Genomic DNA, 20,843 nt, shown 5'->3' with positions numbered 1-20,843 from the left:
ATGGTGGTGCACGTGGGTCCAGCAGCGCAGTGCTGTCCACGAATAGCAGCTCAGCATGGAGATGGGGGCAGGAACTGGTCTGCCCCGGCAGTGTGGTGAACCGCGCAGCACTATGGCAGAAGGTTGTTGCAGTCACCCCGAAGCCTCTGGCGAACTGCAGGCCGCCTTGTGCACGCCGCTCATCAGCAATTGGGTTTGATGCCAAAGTGGTTTCCCGCTGGCGTGACTCAAGATTGGATGGCCTGACGGGATGCCGGTGGGCAGCTGTTTTCATGAGCATTCATATATGCAAATGGAAATGGTGTTCATGCCACCAGCCAGTGGGAAGATCGACCCTGCATTAACCTCCCGTTGGGAGAATTGAAACTTGATTTTACTTTGGCAGGTTTCTGACTTTTCGGCTCCCGCTAGATTCTCCACTCCCGGCCACCACCAAACCTACTGCTGGTGGGCTAGGAGAATTCCACCTTTGGTCTTTGCTGCATTTCACCCTATCACAGGCCATCCCTTTTCTTCTTTGCCCATTCACCAATTCTCTGCCTTTGTAATTTCTTAAAGCATGTTACATCTCTAAATTTTTCCATTTTTGACAAAAGGTTATCGACCGCCAAACTCTGTGCAAATATCTGTGCCAAGTCAGTGCTGGACATCCTTGACCTTGATCCAAGATCGTTGACATTAACTGCAGCCTTTCTGGCAGGCTTCCCAATACACCAAGCACTTTGTTGTGCATAACCATCAGCATTCTTCTGCATGCTGCCTCATCAAAATCCTCATCTGAGTTTCTCTGTTTGCGACTTCACCCACCACTGGTACCTATGTATACTTACCCTCTGCCCTGGCTGTAGCCCATTCATGCCCACTGTCTCACGGCATGCATGTCCTGCCTCTAATCTATCCTCTAGTATATGCGCTGAGTCAGTCTCTGAGTTGATGGTAGTGAGTGTGAAATTGAATGATGTGCTATGGCTTCATCATCAAGTCTCCTCTTGGTAAACCTCCACTGTCTGGAAAGGAAAAATGAATAAGGGTAACGTTATAGTGTGGGGAGTCAGGGGGAGAGGTAGGTGGGGGAAAGTAAGAGGTGCATGTTTATGTTATGTAGAGTTTATATATCAGAAGGGATTGAAGGATGAGGAGGAAATGGGATGTGACAAGGTGGATTATGCATGTGGTTGCCTTCACTTTCAATAGTTTCAATCCTGCAGTTGGCTGTGGCCTAAACAAAGTGCCTCAATATGGCATGAACAATCTCCTCCATGGGTGTCAGGATGAATTAATGTGCGTGAGGGTGAAGTGAAACCTTTGAAAGTGAGGTATGCAACCTGATTGATAGAGGTTGTTGCTTGGTAAATGAAAGGGGTATGATGATTTTAGCAGTGACCAAGGCTACTAGTGCAGTTGGTAGGATATGGCCTGGGAAGATGCATTCACTGACCTTGACCACTTGCGTGAGGGTGGCATGGTGGGACAGTGGTTAGCACTGGGGCTACTAGGATATTTTTTATTTGCATGGGTTGTGGACATCGCTGTTTGGGCCAGCATTTATTGCCCATCTCTGAGGATATTTAAGAGTCAACCACATTGCTGTGGATCTTGAGTCACATGTCAGCCAGACCAGGTAAGGATGACAGATTTTGTTCACCAAAGGACAGTAGTGAACCAGATGGGTTTGGACAACAATCGATAATGGGTTCATGGTCACATTTGGACTCTTCCAGATTTTTATTGAATTCAAATTTCATCATCTGCCATGGCGAGATTCAAACCCGGAACCCCAGAGCATTACTCTGGGTCTCGATTACTAGTCCAATGAAGATACCACTACGCCATTGCCTTCCCACCCTATGGGGATAGGGTGAGGGCTCTTTTAGAGGGATGGTGTAGGCTCGATGGGCCGAATGGCCTCCTTCTGCACTGTATTGATTCTGTTCTATGAGTTCATTTGAATTTCTTGCAGCACTGAGTCCAGGTCCTCGGAACTAAACTGATCTCCGCAGCTATCTTCCTCACTGTCCTTTGACTGTGTGCCTTGTGGGCCTTCTTCGCCCAAATTAGCTACAAGCCATTTTTCTTCCTTTGCACCTCTTACACCAAGCATTCCAGTGGAGCATCTGAAATCCTTGGAGCCCATCCTCTCCCCTGCCGTGCCTTCCTTCACTCTGCCCTAGGTCAGGTTCTCTTCAACAATGACTCCCAGCACCTACTCCATCCACATTGTATCTTTTAAGAGTTGCAGGCTAACTGTAAGCGGTTCTAGCCATTCACGATATTGGCCCCCCACTGAGATGTTCAGCAAATAAACAGCACTGTTGGGTTGGCTAAGTGTGGAAATTGATCACATGAGCAGGCAACACAAAGTTGGTATGATGCCTACATTGCCATTAACAGGAATGGGTTAATCACACATCACAATCCTCATACCCGTTTCCAGGGGCTATCCAATTTTAGCCCCCATTGTATTGAGCAAGACCATAAGCTGTATATATGCAGACTGCCAGCAACTGGCTTAACAAACTCTTTTCACCAACTTGTATCATGAAAATGAGTATGTTTCATATCTATTCCACTCAACCAGTGAACAGACCTAATGAGAAAAGAGCCAGCCTGATGATGAAACGACAAACATGGCCATTTTTCCAAATCATTAATTGAACGGCAATGCTGTTCTAACTTGAGAGTTAATTTACTTGGGATAAATCTGTTAACTTTTGGAAAGAAGCAATTGTTTACTTTTTCTAAATACGCATGCCTTTTAAATAGTCACTTGCATATATATTTTGCCCTTCACACAGAGATGCTTGCCTTTATTTAGCTGACTGAAGTGCATCACTTCACCTATCAAAAAGTGCTAGACAAGTGCCGCTGGCTTCAGCTTCGCTGCAGCGGCCTGCAGCAGAACTGGGGAGACTTTGGAGTTTCCACACACGTAAATGTCAATACAGTGCCTTCTCCATCATCAGCACTAAATTCACTTTGATGCCTCTTTTCTTCTCTTTATTGATCCCTTCATGAGAACGTAGATTTGTATCTGTTAATTAATGCATCCTGAAACAGCGTTTGTATTAATCAGTCAGATAAGAAAAATTGGATGCCTGCACCCACATGACAACCGTTAAAGTGCTGTCCTGATAAAATCATTGATAGGCCTCAATAAAAAAAGTTCCTCCTTCCACTCAATAAACTAATCATCCTGCTTTTAATTATTAGACTGAAGATGTGTGTAGATTGGGAATGTGTAAATCTAATTATTTACCAACAGCAGTGTCTAGGTAGGGGGAATAAAAAGCTTCATCACAGAAAGGTGCTGCAGGCCACACATACAGACCATCTGCTATTTGTGTTGGATGGGGGTGGTACTCTGCGACTACAACAAAAGAATGAATCCGTTTCTCAATAAATCAGATGTGAAGTGGTGTTCTTGTTAGCAGGCCATATCACTATTATAAAACGTTTCTGAGGAATCTTTCAGAATTTGAGAAAGGAATGGCATCGGCATTATCAAACAAAGCGACCATTTGGCAGCATACATCATGACAGCAACCAGCCATGACCCTCGCAATATTTCTGTCATGTTATCCCTGAAGACCTTAAACAGTGCAGTTTTCAGATAAAAGTTACTGGGTGAAAAATCAGAATCATTTGTACCAATCTTTTGGCCACTTCAAATGCACTTGGAATTCTAAAACGGCATCTGTGCGGCAAATGATGCTGGCTGCCATATTGGTGTGGATGATTGCGTGAGTGCAATGAGTGCCTGCCGGAAGGCAGAGCAGGAAGGTCATAGATCATAGAATTTACAGGAAGAAGAGGTATTGCAAGAGTATTTTGTTAGTAATGATTATAATTCAGTTGGTTATGGAAAAGGACAAAAGCAGATTAAGTCTACAAGTTTTATAATGGAAAACGCCAATTTCACTAAGCTGAGATGTGATTTGACTGAAGTGGTCTGAAAACCCTAGAACATACATAAAACATAGAATTTACAGTGCAGAAGGAGGCCATTCAACCCATCGAGTCTGCACTGGCTCTTGGAAAGAGCACCCTACCCAAGCCCACACCCCCACCCTATCCCCATAACCCAGTAACCCCACCCAACACGAAGGGCAATTTTGGACACTAAGGGCAATTTATCATGGCCAATCCACCTAACCTGCACATCTTTGGATTGTGGGAGGAAACCGGAGCACCTGGAGGAAACCCACGCACACACGGGGAGAACATGCAGACTCCGCACAGACAGTGACCCAAGCCGGGAATCGAACCTGGGACCCTGGAGCTGTGAAGCAATTGTGCTAACCACTATGCTACCGTGCTGCCCTATATGACATCAACCAGCAGGTGATGTTGATTTGCCACCAGTCCTGCCAATTTGGAGATCAAAACTCCAGCGCACGCCCTCTCTTAACCTCACAAATCTGAACCTGCATTCAGCTGCACAAAGGGTCTCCCACTGACGTTATTAAAGAGGTCATTAACTACTTGCCAGTTAGTTGCTGGTTGCTTTATTTTGGCTGTTGCTTCCATTTGTTTGGTGCTTTTAAAATTTATTTAAAGCTACAAAAGTCGACAGTGAGTGGTATGATCGGTGCTAAGGGAATATTTGTAGACTTCAAGTTGGATTACTCCTAGAAATGGGTGTACTAGTAGGCGTTCCCCTTTTAATATAGCATGAATAGGAGAATGTACCGAAACTACAAAAAGCAGGAAAAGTCATTGGAAGAGGGAGCAGGATGGGGAGAATGGCTCTCAGGCGAAACCTATTCACAGACAGATTACTGAGAGATTCAGTTCTCCAACCTGAACCTCGGTGAGAAACAATGTGTGAAAAATCTGCATTTCTGTAAAATATCCTCACTGAAATATGTCACCTGCCACACTTCAAACCTCAGAGACCACATTGCCATTGGCTCTGGAGATAATTGTGGAGAATGATGTTATGTGCCTGACTCCTTTCAGGCTGGATCTGGAGATATTTATAATATCCTGCAGTTTATTGTCCACTGTTGCACAAGAGAGGTTACTGAGGCTGTCAACTCAATGAAAGCTAACTATATTCATTCTCATTTGGCATCGCAAATTAGGTGGAGCGAGCATATGGCTTTGCTAACATTACAGGTTTCCCCATGATTCACACACATTGTCTTGCATGCGTTGTATGTCAATTCTTACAATATGATGGAACTGGAAGGGATTCCATTCCCTCAATATCAGACTGGTATGTGACCAACGGCAGCAAAACATGCAGGTCAGTGTCCTGTATCTTGACATGCTTAGTGTCTTTATGCTGCGTAAGTCCAGAGTACCATCTGCATTGAGTCAGTAGGCAAACCAAAGGGTGGCTGCTGGGTGAAAAGGGGTTCTTGCTAACGAGGTAGGTGGTGACTCTGGTGGGCAACCCACACTTGCGTGGGAAACATGCATACCATGAAAGTCAGGCTACCGCATGAGGTATGATGGAACAAATCATTGGAATGCAAAAACAACACTTCTGCAAGATAGACATCTCTGAACGAGCTCTACATTATTCAGCAGAGTAGTTATTATGGTTTATGGTGGTCACTGCATGCTGCAGAATCTTCCCACCATGAGGGGGAAATATGCCTTGCCATCAGATATCAAGGAATAACTGAGGAGCAGTAACACGAGGAAGCCGGAGGGAGAAGTTAACTTGGACAGCTCTGTTCTGCCAAGGCTATCCATGGAGCACTCATCTGAGTGTGATGTGAGTAACTGTAACCCAATTTTCCATGAACCAACATTCCCGCACCTTGGGTGGAATGTTATGGAGGCGAGGGGGTCTCGGCCGCTTACCAGACTAGAGGGTCAGCGGGAATCCCCCATCGTCTCTTTTCAGTAAGGCCGGTCACATCTTGTGCCATTCAGGCACTTGACAGGATCAAGGGTACCAGGAGTGGAGGGCAGCAGCCCTTCTGTACTCAGCAGTGGTTGCTGCCAGCACTACACCAGCTCAAGACCGTGGATTGATGATGGACATAGGCACAGGGGAGCGATGGTGGAAATGGAGTTGCAGGGCAGGGGTCATGGAGAGGGTGGGCATTGGGGTTTGGCAGCAAGGTGGCTTTCAGTGAACCGACTCCTTTCCCATGCTGGGTCCCTTGATCAATCTCTGAGTGTTGTTGAGCGAAGGAACCCCTCCTGCTCCCAGGAGCTGGCAGTCTAGCATGCCATGGTTTGCTTGTCTTGTTCCCCACATGGCGCAACCTCTTACCCATTGCTGGTTTAACACCATTAATTGGCCACTTAAGATCCTCAAATGATGGTGGGGCAGGAAGGCCATTGGCTGGAGAAGGCATAGGATTCCGCTCCTTATCTTTCTTGTCTCTCAGACCATCACAGCATCTGCTTGACTACAATGCAAAAAATAAATGCCACCGCAAAATAAACATTCCAGATTCATTTTACAAATGAAATCCTGTCATATTGTCGTCAAAAGTCAGTTGATCAGCCTTGTGTAATAATTTAGTGCCTCTGTTCTGTAACTTTTCTTTACCTGGCCTAGTGCTCCTGTGCAGCACCACTCCAGTGGCTGCAGCATGGTTGATGGAAGGTTGCTGACCTGCAGTGGAGGAGACTGCAGATGGCTTTGGAGGATAACTTCAAACGGCTCTGGCCCTACAAAGCCTTGTTTTAGATTGCACCATCCCAACATGGATGGCAGAAATCTAGGCTGAATATTTGCCTGGCAACAGCAATGACCACTTTGGAATAGCAGGGTTAGGAGGACAAATGTTATCTTCTTGAAAGAGGACAGCAGTGCTCAATGGAACCCCTGACAATTCTCCCTAGCAACACTTCAACAATTTGGGCAATCTATTGGAGGACAGACTGCAAGCCCTATTACACACTGTAGTCCACAACCATGATTGCAGCAGTCTTGTGTTTGCATGGTTCCTGGACACAGCCTCATCAAAATGCTTACCTGTGTCCTCTGTAGAGGAACCCAAGCGCAACCTCGCTCTCGAGCGAGTGGCTCCAAGTGCTAGCCTTACCCCCTCCCAAAGCTGCAGGCCACTCAAGCCTGGTTTTTGGCCATGTGCAGTTCCTGTCCCTACGTTATCCTCCAATCTACAGGCAGTGCCACTATCTGAGCTGCTGGTTGCAAGTGTAAAATTTGTATTTTCAACATCACAGTTTTGCTATGTTGCACTTCCTGTGTGCCGTAAAGGAAACAAAAAGGTTAAGATTGCTGTATGAGAAATGGGGGGAGGGCCATGTAGGGGGTGCATGCTTACACCATCTACAGTTTATAAAGTGGAAGAGTGGGGGATGAGGGGGAAATGGGATTTGTAAAGGAGCTTTAAGTATTGTCATCCTGCCATCTTCAACAGTTTCAATTCCCCCATCATAGCGAGAACTGCCTCTTTCATTTTGGTTAAAATATGCACACATCTGTCCCCCTCCACTAAGCCTCTGGTTGTACACCACCTATTTGCTGCAAGAGAGAGGGAAGCATGTCAGTGAGAGAGTTGTGCAATCTGTTTGGATGATGCGGTTGTCATAGTTGAATGTCAGCCTATTAGATGTTGCTGTGAGGTTTGCAGCGGTGCTAAATGTGTGAAGTGAAACTTAAGACATGAGTTTGAGTCCTAATTGATAGAGATTTTTTTGAGGTGAATGATGGCATGCGGTGAATTGAACAGCGTCTGAGGCTCGAATTCTTGTGAGTGGCATGTGCAATTTAGAAATGCATTCACTGACCTTCCCCACTAACGTGAGGTCATTGAACGTGTTATAGATTATGGCCGGAAATTTCCAGCCGTTGGGATTCTCTTTTCCCGTTGGCAGCGCAGCCCCGCGGGTTTCCCAGTGGCATGTGGGGGCTCCAATGGGGAAAGCTGTGGGAGTAGAGAATCCTGCTGCCAACGAACGATGCGCCACCGAGAATCACGCAACTGGGGGACCAGAGAATTCTGCCCTATATCCAGATTGTCTGAGCTGAATTCTGGCAATGTCCTTCATGGTAATCTATTCTCACTGCCTTCTGAGTGCGTGTCTGAAGGGCCTCCTGTCAATCTTGACAACAGGACGTCCCTCCTGCCTTCCATCTGCACCACTCAGGCCTCCAGTACAGTGCCGGAAACAAGTGGAGTCTGCTGCCTCCCCATGTTGTGCCATGATTCAATGTTTCACAGGTCAATCTCACTTCCAGCATATCTGGCAGAAACTACTCCAGTTAGATTGCACCTCCTTTGCAGGATATCTTTAAGCATTGCTTGCTACCTATAAGTGAGACCAAACACTCACAATATTGACCCCTTTGCTGATGTATTCAGTGGTGTGTGCTAGCTGGTCACTGAAATCACGAAGCAACACAAAGTTGGCTTGTTGCCCGCATCGTGGGCCTGGGTTGATTCACATCGTAATCTCTGTGCACGTTTCAAGGACTGTAAAATTACCATAGATGTGGATGTATAAGTTGACCTTCGAAGCCTTGAAACATCCCTCCAAAAATGGAGGTTGACTTTTACATTCAGTATAAAAGCAAACCACCGGCCTTGGTGTCGGTAGTTGCTGTCTTTGTTGTTTGTCCTGCAGTGTGTGCTCTGTGAGGGTGTGGCTTAAACTCCCAGCATCTTCGCAGCACAGCCCACATTACCTGCTTGATCCCTTGCACCTCAGTTAGAAGGTACCTGTAAGTGAAGCATCCATTTGTGGGATGATACTTTTGAAGCCGATTACTAATGTGAGTGTATCATGGCATGGCTGAAAAAGGGGATTGGTGCGGGCGATGTATGTGCTGAGTATATATAAAAATATGATTTTGGGGGTGGATATAATGCTGTTGTCTTATTTGCTGGGCCGACTTATGTGCTACCATCTACAATAGTAGATTCCATCAAAACAGGGTAATTTGAGCTTTTCAGAAATGGTATTGTTGAAAAAGATGAACGGGTGTGTTCAATGGTCTGATGATTAATTAGGCTGTTGACAGTTGTTACATCATTTGTTACCTTCCTTCCCTTTACCCACTCCCTTCAAATGTGTGTGCACACACATTCACTTTGAAAGCTTGGTTAATCCCCTTTGATGATTTTATTAAGTGCTTTTGGTCTGCTCTGCCAACTGGCATTCCATTGCATGTCATTGGCAGGCCAGAAAAAACACCTCAAAAGCTGTAAACCATTCTTGTCCTGTTAATAAGATTGTAGATCTTAACAGTGAGGAGATAATAAATTAGTACTGTAGTTGGTATAAACAATAGCCTGAAAGACATATAATGAGCTGTTTGCCATTAGTGTTCTAGTTAGACAGGGATAAAGCAAACTGATTCATGTAGCAAAGCCTTCAGTGTGACAGCCTTGCCTGAACAGATGTTTTAAAACGCCCCCCTCCCCTGGTAAACGAGCACGGATTTGCTATTCCGTATCACACCTGTGTTACTTTTGTCTCCCCAATTGTAAAAGCAGTATCACTCACTTACATAATACCATTGAGAAGGACAAGACAGCGTTGCAGGAAAAATAAGAAATAAATGTTTTCAATCATATATAACCTAATTTACACAGCACGTTGAACTTTAGATACTTGCAAAACCATTTTGTCGCAATGTTACCCACCTAAATTATTGAATTGCACTGGAATTCTGACTTTCACTTGAATCCTTCTCAGGAAAACCGTGATATCACCATGTTCATTTATGACTCTTGCATAATCTGAGTGCTGCTCAGGAGCCAATCCATCGTAGTCTGCAACAGAGTAAATGCGATGAGATTCAGCCAAAAGCAATGCTCGTACTTCACCATAGTAGTATTGAGCAGTCCAGTAGTAATCACAGCCTTGCTAGAATATAAGTAGTCCTTATCACAACGTTTGCATCATCAAACTATTAATCAGAGCAGTACAGTTGAGCAATATATATTAAAATTCGATGATATTAATATGATATTAAATATGTGATAACACTGACAGAACAAAAATAAATTTGAAATGTTTGTCATGCTGCAATATGAGAGTGTAGTGAAACCTATAAAGTTTCCTTAGAGCCGACCCATGATTTATAGCATTTAATCAAAGAAATGGCAATCCCTGCTCATTTAACTTCTCTCCCCACACACATCTGATTTATCTTCTTTGATGAACTCAGGATTTTTCCCCTCACCACCTCCCATGCACAAAATAAAACCCCTCACAGTATTGAGAGTGCAAATAAGGTATTGTTTCTGTGAATTGAGTCAAGTTGTATTTTGATGGGTGAGAAGAGGTATTAACGCCGAAATGAAAGCAATTTAATATTTCTCGTGATCTTAGCTGGATGTTTCCACCGTGCGTGGCATGGTAACACTGTTACATTCTTGATTTTTCTTTTCAGGGTTCTCCACATTATCTCTGGCTGATCAGATGAGCCTCCTCCAGAGTGCCTGGATGGAGATTCTGATCTTGGGGATTGTGTACAGGTCACTGTCCTTTGAGGATGAGCTGGTGTATGCTGAAGACTACATCATGGATGAAGACCAGTCGAAGCTAGCTGGGCTTCTTGATCTGAATAACGCTATACTGCAGCTGGTAAAGAAATACAAGAGCATGAAGCTGGAGAAAGAAGAGTTCGTCACCCTCAAAGCTATAGCACTTGCTAATTCAGGTTGGCACAGTTGCTTGACTGTAGGCACAATTTCGATACGTTATTATCTTTCTCGCTCACTCAAACCGTTTTCATCCCTTCTGTGGTTGCAAATTCTCCTATGAAATTTGTTTTGATTTGGTTTAAATATTGTGAACAGTTTTGGTCCCCTGTCTAAAGAAAGATATAGTGGCATTGGAGGCAGTCCAGAGAAGGATCACGAGGTAGATCATGGGTATGAAGAGAGTTTTTTATGAGGAGAGGTTGAGTAGGTTTGGGTTTGTACTTATTGGAGTTGAGAAGAATGAGAGGCAGCCTTATTGAGACATATAGGATTCTCAAGGGGCTTGACATGATAGATCCTGAGAGGTTGTTTCCCCTTGTGAGAGGGTCTATGACCAGAGTAATGGGTCACCCATTTAAGACAGAGATGAGGAGGAATTTTTTCTCTCAGAATATAGTGAATCTGTAGAATTCTTGACCACGGAGAGCTGTAGAGACTGGGTCATTCAATATATTCAAGGCTGCGACAGACAGATTTTAAATTGGTAAGGGGATCAAGGGTGATGGGATATGGCGGAAAAGTGGAGTTGAGGATTATCATATCAAATCAGTCACAATCTTATTGAATGGCCGAGCAGACCCGATGGACCAAATGGCCTACTTCTGCTCCTACGTTGTGTGGTCTTAAGTATAAACTTAGTTTATAATGAAAGGTCACTACGTTGTATCAAGCCCAACAATTAAAAAATAAAAGCAAAACATTGTGGATGCCGGAAATCTGAAATTAAAAACAAGCTGTTGGAAAAATTAATCAGGCCTTGCAGCATCTGTGGAGAGAGAAACAGAATTAACATTTTGAGTCTAATTCTTCTTCATAACTGAAGAACTTCAGGTCTGAAGACGAGTCATAGTCGAATTGAAACGGCAGCTCTGTCTCTCCACGATGTCGCTAGAAGCGCTTTTGCAGCACTTTCTGTTTTTATTACTGAAGTATTCATTGTTGGACAAAAGCAATTGACAATGTGTGTGAGAAATTGATGTTGCCAATTACAGTTCTACATAAAATCATTTAGAATTGCAAACTTAATTATGCTGCTCCTTTAGTAAAGTCAAACATACTGCACTGCTTCAATCTTGTTTAAGAATATGCTTTTGAAATTAAAATCTGTTTTCAATAAGCTTTCAGCATATTCATTAAATTGTCATAAAAATCTGAAAAGCAGATTTTGTTTCCCCTGAATGCATGTGCTTTTTACCAGCACAAAAGAGGTTAATTTTTCCAGCACGTACATTATCCAGATTTGAATTTAAAGTGCAGAAGCAATTGGGAATGAATCATGAATAAAATCGTTTGTGCTTTGTTGTTCTTTCCCTTCTCCCCAATGCTTTATCGTGGTCTTTAGGCACTTTAACATTTGCATAAAGTTCATGATAGATCACTCTTTAATAACATGCTGATCGTTAGCTACCTGTGTGTCAATAACAGCTCTGGTGTTGTGTACTGTTGACAATCACGCCGTGTCCCTCTATTTCCCTCTGCCTTCTTTTGTTTTGACCTAATCTTTGAACTTTATCTTGGTTGCCGGCCAGTAGTTTTCTCTTTAATTACAAGAAGGAAACTGTCAATAAAATCTGTTAAATGGAATGCAATGAGTAGCTGAATGGGAGGACAGCCATTTGTTCAAATTCTACAGCATTCAAGGTATTGACAGTTTGTTTTCTGAGGCCATATGTGCTGATCAATCTCAGGCTGGGCTCAGCCACGCTGAAAAATGAAAAACCAGATTGCTTTCGCTTATTTTCGGATGACAGCTCTTGATTTGGTGGGTCCGAGATGAACCTTCTGCCAAATTGTACCCCAGAGAACCAAAGCGTGACTGTTTTGAAAATTATTTTTTAATTGATTTTGTAATTAACAGTTCATCTCATATATTGATGCGCAAATTCCCAGATTGATGGGAGGGAAATTGTTTCAGCAAAAAGTTGCACTTTTTTTAAATTTGTCTCAGCAACGGTTGTTGGCACTTCACTGCTCTGACGATGGAGCGCGTATGAAGTCAGGAGCCCTTCAGCTGTCAATGACATTTCTAAGCTCAGCAATTTCAGACAACTAATACGCTATTCTTTTCGGACTTTACTAAATTGGATTGAAAACTTTCTCCCTGCTTCCGATTTGATTTTGCCTGAACGTGATTTCATAGAATTTACAGTGCAGAAGGAGGCCATTCGGCCTATCGAGTCTGCACTGGCTCTTGGAAAGAGCACCCTACCCAAGCCCACACCCCCACCCTATCCCCATAAGCCAGTAACCCCACCGAACACTAAGGGCAATTTTGGAGACTAAGGGCAATTTAGCATGGCCAATCCACCTAATCTGCACATTTTTGGAGTATGTATGTTTGCATGCTGGACTAAAATGCTTTTTAGGTGTTGTCAAATATAGTTTAAGCTGCTTCGGAATAAAATCACACTGTAGCTGAACGATAGCAGATAAGACTTGAGTTTCTCTGGATTGTAGCAATTCAGGAAAATATAAAGCTAAAAGTGTTAAGACCTATCCTGGAATGCTGCAAAAATACTACAACAACTTAAAAAGAAAATATTGCAGGAAGATTAAGCAGACCAATCATCATATTTTACAAACTACAAGCTGGAGAAAGCAACCCTAGTTTTATTAACAATAAAACTCACAACTCCAAATCTTTTTGCTGCATTTACACGACTGATTCATGGTGCTGTGAAATGCACTCTCGAGCAGAAATATATGTATAACTAAATGAAAAAAAGTTATCTTCCCAAAATAAATAAAATGTTTAAAACATTGGAACTATCAGAACTTCATTATCCATTGCAGAACTAAGAAAGCAAAGCATTCATACAAATGGAAGGACCTTTGATATTCAGCTAAAAATCCTGTTTTAAACCACTTCACTGAAAGCTGTTCCATTTAGAATGTTCTTTTCACCTTTTCAATCATTGTGTTAAATTTATTTTGACTTTTTACTGTGAAATGCCCATTGATTATAAATTAAAGTGTTGGCCAAATTCACTGCTGTAGTTGTCTACTTGGAGCTTTCCTGTAAGTTTCATCATATAATTGATAGAGAAATTAGGTAGAGGACAAGTAACAGAAAGTAAATTACAAAGGCACATTTGCAAATACTTTGCTTATGAAAATCCAACAAATACAGTTATTAGGCAATTAAAAGCCATTAAACATAATCTAAATATCAGACATTTTTTTAAAGTGAAGTGTTCCTTTATTTGAAGGTTAGAATTGTTCTGTTTAAACATGGAGCTGAGTTTAAGTTTCAGCTGATCAACATTGTAAGCGTGCTTAAACTTCAACCATAAGTTAAACATTTTAAAATAGCATCAAATATGTGTACACTATTCTTGCTTTACTTATAGTTGTGTTAACAGAACTTTCATGTTGTCTTGTAGATTCAATGCACATAGAAGATGTTGAGGCTGTCCAGAAGCTGCAAGATGTCTTGCATGAGGCCCTGCAGGACTATGAGGCTGGGCAGCATGGGGAAGACCCTCGCCGTGCTGGTAAGCTACTGATGACTCTCCCTCTTCTCCGGCAGACCTCTACCAAAGCTGTGCAACATTTCTACAACATCAAACTGGAAGGCAAAGTTCCCATGCACAAACTATTCTTGGAAATGCTGGAGGCCAAGGTCTGACTAGAAGAACCTAGGCCTTCCCATGAAAACACACAGAATGGGTTAGGCCACAGCAAAGGGAAGAAGCATAGGAATTGAACAAGACAAAAGTTAACTGTAGTGTTTAATTGAAAAAAAAACTGCACTGATATTTAGCAGTATGACTGTGAAGCAGCTTTCATTCTTCTAGGATTTTTTCATGCAGATTTTGCTGTTGAACTTTTTAATGAGGTCTCTAAATGAAGAGAGAGAAAGAAGCCAGCCCTGCCAAAGGATGGGAATCCAGACTATGGATGCCACTGAACTAATAATAAGAGAAATATCCCCATCAACAAAGGATTCAGACTGACAACTGTTTTACCTAACAGTACAGCGCATTGACTGAATGCAGTATTAGGTTCCATATGAACAGTCTGTAATTAGGCAACGGAGCAGCGTTGCATTGGCTGCTTCTTCTCATTGCATTTTTTCCACCTTAGATCAGTTACAGCCATTTAATTCCTTAATTGTTTTCAAGTCTTCCAGATCTTTCTTAGGTTAGGAACTATGTCTATTTCAGGGAATAGTAAGCTTTACTCAGTCACGCAATACTGAAAAATACTGCATTTATTTGCTGGCTGGAAAAACGATGGACAGTTATGAAGAACAAACAAAACTTTTTTTAAAACCTTTGTTGTTGATGTTGTTTATGGGTTTTTTGTACCAGCTTTACCACTACAGCCATTTTATTAATCTGTGAATTTATCTTAAGCAATAGCGAATGAGAAGGTGCATACTTTTTATGGATGCAATTTATGTTGAGTGCCAGTTCAGTCAAAATCCTCAACTTCTTTAACACAAGGTAATAATAATACATAGCTTCAAGTTCATTATTGCAATTAGATTACACCTTTATTGATAGGCTAGTTGATCTGACAATTGAATCCAATGCAACAAGATTATACACTAGCTTGCCCCAGCATACTTTGGAAATATGGTACTAATGTAAAATAATGTACGTGACAAGCATATTTATTAACCATTCAAAACATGACTGTTAAGGTGTAAATTTGGTTTAGCAACTAATCAGATGTTTTTCCTCCCCCTTAAAGGCTACATTTGCTACAGTTTAAAACAAATGAAGGCGCTAACCTGTACCAAGTACTCAAAATGTCAGTATTAGTAGCTGCTCCCTGTTGTACCATGTGACATCCTCTTCTGTGTACACTTATGTAATCAAAGATTGTGAGCCTAACCTGAGGTCATGTATTGGAAACAAAAAAAAATGTTGTAGTTCAGCTTGCAATGTTTCATGTTTGCTGTGTTCTTCTAATTTTAGTTGAATTCAAAGACTGTTGTCTTGTTCTTATTGTGGTGTTAGATTCTTGTGATTGTACGCATTAGACACAGGGTAGAATTAGTGACAGTAATGGATGTAAAATTCCTCAGGAGATAGTGTATTCTATTCCTTACTGGTGATAAGATTGCTCCTATTAATAATAAGAACAAATAGTTTAAGAATCAAAACAAATATCTCTTCCGACAATACACATTTAAATCATTAATTTAAAAAGGGATATTTTGTGTAACAGTTTATTGTAGAATAATAATGTATATCTTAGAAAAGAATTTGAATATTTCCAAACAATAGGTAAATGTCTAATTTTTAAATGCTGTAAATATGGCTACGTTCAAACATCTCAAACGGTTGTTGAAACCAGCTTTGTGTCGTTACAAGTTTTTGGTGCAGACAAGTTTCCCAAACTACTGCTACATTGTGTGCTTTGAACAAAAAAAAAGAAAAAGACAAAAAGGTTGATGGCATGCATCAACCTTGTGCTATAAATACTGTGTATCATTAGCCGTACAAGACTATATAGTAGATTGTGGTTTCTCAGTAGAGAATTGACTGTACTGTGATTCTAGACTTTATTCATCATTAGCAGCTCATTCAGGTGGTCAATAACTTGAAGTTTATAGCTGGAATAGGGAACTAAGAAACTGGCACGACCCTTTAAAAAAAAATCCAACTCCTGGGAGTAAGGTGCTGATTTTGAGTAGCAGGAGCTTAGCTCTGTGGAGTGCAAGGGATGGATTTAAGGTTTATTTTGCGCATGCTTATGGTTAGAACCCACAGCAAAATCTCAGAACAGCAAAATGAGATAGTTAAAATGAAGGTTCTATGTTTTAAGCTGTATCTAATTTTTCTTCCTTTTTTTTTTCTTTACAATTATCTTTTTTCCTGCTTAATTATGGCAATATGATTGTGTGACTCCTCAACAGTTGCACTTGCATTTCAATCAGAACAAATATTTATTCCACTATTTGCATTTAAAAAAAAAAAGACAAGTTTCAAAAATAATGTGAAAAAATTATAAACAGCTATTTTTCTTATATAGAACAGAATGTTGGGTGTTGGTGGTTGTATTTAAATTATTTATGCATCTGTGTTTACCTGCCTACAAACAATTTATGGCAGTCTTACATGCAAAGTTTAAAAGCAGAAAAAAAAGTTTCAAAAAAGCTACAAATACCAGGAGTTGAAGTTTAACCTGTAGTGAAAAACCATGTCTGTAGGTCTAGGCAAGCTTTGTGCTTCACATCTGTAAACAATCAACTGTATATTTTTGTGACGTGTATCATACTGTGTGCTCTGACAAATGTCCATTTGTGTAAATGTATTTATTTTATATTGTATATATTGTTAATGCAAAAGGAGACAATGATTCTGTAACTTTAATCAGTTCCAATGTGTACTCTAATTATGCCTTTCAGGATGATGGTAGAGCAATATTAAACAAGCTTCCACTTTTACATGCTTGAGTTTGTAGAATGTGTATTTTTTGGAAACGCGGAGCTCAACAAAATTGGACTAATTGAGTTTTATGTCTTGTTTTTATACTGTTGTGACAATGGGACCTCTAAACAGCCAATATTGGGATTACTGATTTGCACGAATGCAGATTGCAGTAATTGCGGCCAGATTTTGTTCAAAACTCTGATGGTGATAGCTTTTCTATCACCGCAGTCCACATATCACCACAAAACCGCTTTGGAATAGCAGCACTGCACTTTAGAGCTCTAATGTTGCAGGAAGAGGAGTTCAGAGTTCCCTTCTCACTTGACATTAACTACTGACAGGCCAAGTGCCACCCACACTAGAGGAAAGAATAATAAGGCAGGGGGTGGCATCATTTTTCGGCCACTGCTGCATGTGTTTTTCAGGGCAGACTTGCTGATGAGGTAGCTCTCATTCTCAACATTATGGGCCAAGGTGACTGAGTTGAATAAAAAAGGAAAATTGATCTGACATCCTGAAGTAACCACAGAAGAGGTGCTAGGTCGAGGTAGAGAAAATGAGAATCAATGCCAGATCTTTTATTGTTGTAGCTGGTATTTTAACTTACCAACACCCTCTTGTCATTTTCAACACTGCGATATTTTATTAAAATGTTCCACTCTATCAGGTACCCTCTGATTAAAACACACAGCAGCAATGGCATGTTCATTACTCTAAACAGCTCTACCTTTCTGTATTCACAATTTGTAACCGAAAAAGCGTGCTGTAGTTAGCAGGGCAGAACCAGAGATTTCTAAAGGAGCAGTGTGAGGCAGGGTGCAAAGACAAACTGAATGAGGACTAATATGTGCAGTTATTTTGATCTCTCCGATTCAGAACACTGTGAAAGATATTTATTGGAGTTTATTGTTCCATCAATATTCCACACTCCCAACCTCTACTCTTATCTGAAATTGCACAAAAGGAGAGTGATAGATGGAGGGAAATGATGGACAGATAGGAGAAGGCAGGAGAATAGGGACAAGAAAAATATCAGCCATGATTGAATGGCGGAGCAGGCTCGATGGGCCGAGTGGCCTAATTCTGCTCCTATTCTTATGGTCTTAAAATTGGCTGATGATATTGCGGCTAATTTGGAGTCACCGCTTCAAAAATTGTCAGTGCATAAAGGATGAAGCTTTTCTGCCTGCTTTCTGTCTGATATGAGAGGTTTAAGCCACTCATCCTAAAAAATAGTTTTAAAAAAACTTATGCCATGATTTTACACCCATGTCCGCCTCAAGCGCAAACAGTAGCAAGGGTGCAAAATTGCACCAGATTCGGAAAATGAGAATCTCACCGCCCAGATCTCGTTTTCCAATTCTTCGCTCTACTCACCAAGGAAAGACAGGAACCTCATTTCAATAAATTTTAATATAATTAGAGGGCTTCCACGGCATTTCGTCCACACACATTTGAAATTCCCCCCTTCCCAACATGACGCCATGTCTGTAAGGTTTACAACTACTTTTCAAAAATAGGAGCTAAGCAAAGGGAACCCGCCAGGGGCACACCGGTAACTAATGCCCCTGGGGGAATAAAGACATGGCCAGGCTGTACCCTGGCACTGCCACTGGGCAGTGACAGGGGACAGTGCAGAGGCCACTCTGAGGAGCTCCATGGGGTAGGATGGTGGTGTTCTCCTTATCTGTGGGCATGGGGGCTCCCCTTATCAGTGGGGGGGGAGGGGATTCATTTTTATCTCTGATCGGGGCACCTTTACAAAGGGTGCACAGATCTCTGTAGAGCCACCATTGGTGACTGTCTTCGACCCCAGCAGCGTGATGATGTGTGACATGCTGAAAAATTATTTTGGAACAGATTGCGGTATAATGTGGTGAGAAACACCAGCTGTGCAGCCTCTGAGCTACACACTGGTTTCCTCACCTCAGCCAACACTCTGTGCAAATAAAGCAAAATTCCGCCCTTAGGCTATGCAATTCTTCCGCTGGAGAAGGAGGAAATCTTTTGTTTTCCACGTGGGGACGTCTTGCAATTTTAACCTGACCATTTAAATTTTACAGAGGAGAGCACAGATGAATCCTCCATCCATCTACTAAACACTTAGGGAATTTATTAATGGGAGTTCCAAGGTTTCATGAAGGAAATTTCACCCTTAATGCCCCTAAAATATCTCATCAATAGTCATGTCAGCTGTTGGGTTCCCTTTGATGCCCTCTAAATCTCAACCCTCTAGGCTATGGTAATTGATCTTGGAAGAAGCCAATTCCAATTGTTTGGAAGCTTAATGGCTCCTTTTTGAGCCCAAGATTTGAGAAAAATAATTTCCCTCCTTGATTTTAATGGGTCTGGTGGAATGCCAGATAGTGCTGCTGGACTGCTCTAGCTAACAACGATGACTTAAGGTTGGTGTTGCTGAGGCATTCTTGAAGGTCCAGCACTCTTGGATTTTTTGGGAGGGAACTTGGATTTTTAGAGCTCCTGAATTTTCCTTGTTTCCAATGAACGGGAATATTAATTTAATTCAGTTGCTTGGAAAATCACCTTGTTCTTTTTGTAAGCATTACTCTGCATCCCCACCGCTCCCCCACTGCCAAACCTGCTATGACCCTCCCATACCTCCAGCTGTAAAATTTAATTTATTTGCTTGGCTTCAAGGATTGGATATTCATAGCTGTCGCCTTCCACATAACGATTATACTTTACATTTTCTTCTCTTCATTAATTTTAGTAGAAAAATAAAAAGGAATGTAAAACATTTTCACAGCCAGGCCTCATCGGCATGCTGCTTGTCGACTTCCTGATCAAAACAGCCAAGGAGTCAATAAGAAGCAGCTGCCCAACCATTAAAATCAAGGCATTGAGAATCAGCCTCCAGGGGCCAGAAGGAGATTTTCCAACACTAAGTTGGGGAGTGTGCGATCAGGGGGTCAGGTGGGAATCTGAAGCAGGAGAGGCCCAGTTCAAACCAGTTGAAAAAAACAATTGGCAGATCGTATAATAGGAAGTTAATTCATAACTGCCAATTTTCCACCTGTTCCCAAAATAACAATTATGACCACTGCACATTAGAGGTTTATTATGGGTGAATGATAGCTGTGCTTGCTTTCATTATTCAGTATCAAAAGTTCTGGTGGTGTTCAGTCTCATTTGAAGCACTTTATTCGAACCTTTAACCAACTGAAAAGATTTTTTTGTGTTTTTATACATTACACTTTTAAGTAAGTTTAGCTGTTCCAAAAGCCTGGGTGACTATAATCTGTTAATTGGTTCAGGGTAGGGGATAATTCAGTGTCAATTATCAAACATGCAAGGTGATTGATGGGTGTTTCATCTGCACAAAAACTGACGGTTTTGAGAAAATTAAAGGATTTTATTTGAAGTTGTTGCTTTTTGAGTATTTTGTTTTTATTAATAGGGTTATGTATTTTCTGGGAGGGCTGGTTTAAAATGAACAGTGAAATTCAATGTTTCTCTCTAATGTACAAACTCGCCAGTTCCCATAAATGAAGCACATAAGCAATTTTCTTCTTTAAAAAGCCAGTGTCTGAATACATTCCACAATCCTGTTCATCGACTATTGACACTAATTTGCTAAGAAAAATGCAGGCAAATGACAGTTGCTCTCTCTGAGAAATTACCCACTTCATTTTTTTATGTTGATAAAATATTTGCTATTCTGCGCCATGTGTACTGTACATGTTAAATTTGAATTTATTCTTGGCTTTTTAAATCGGATCAAAGAGTCTGAAAAGGACATTTCTTCAAACTAAGGATTCCTCTTTCAAAGTTTAACCTAAGGGGTATCACA

General features: G+C 41.5%; 1 protein-coding gene across 6 annotated transcripts in view; it reads left to right on the top strand.

The window, feature by feature from the left end:
- esrrga (estrogen-related receptor gamma a) overlaps positions 1-17,046 on the top strand; it is a 295,738-nt gene extending 278,692 nt beyond the window's left edge. For 5 of the 6 annotated variants that reach the window (XM_038811800.1, XM_038811809.1, XM_038811790.1 and 2 more), the window contains 2 exons: positions 10,334-10,603; positions 14,030-17,046. In XM_038811800.1, the coding sequence (XP_038667728.1) occupies positions 10,334-10,603; positions 14,030-14,274 (515 nt within the window). In that variant the 3' untranslated portion in view covers positions 14,275-17,046. The remainder of the gene's footprint in view (positions 1-10,333; positions 10,604-14,029) is intronic. The other variant, XM_038811775.1, reaches the window with a different exon arrangement.
- Positions 17,047-20,843: the final 3,797 nt, after the last annotated feature.

The sequence above is a fragment of the Scyliorhinus canicula genome, chromosome 1 (genome assembly GCF_902713615.1).
Source record: "Scyliorhinus canicula chromosome 1, sScyCan1.1, whole genome shotgun sequence".
Lineage (NCBI taxonomy): Eukaryota > Metazoa > Chordata > Chondrichthyes > Carcharhiniformes > Scyliorhinidae > Scyliorhinus > Scyliorhinus canicula.
The sequence above is the reverse complement of the archived record's forward strand: the minus strand, read 5'-3'. Positions and strand labels throughout refer to the sequence as shown.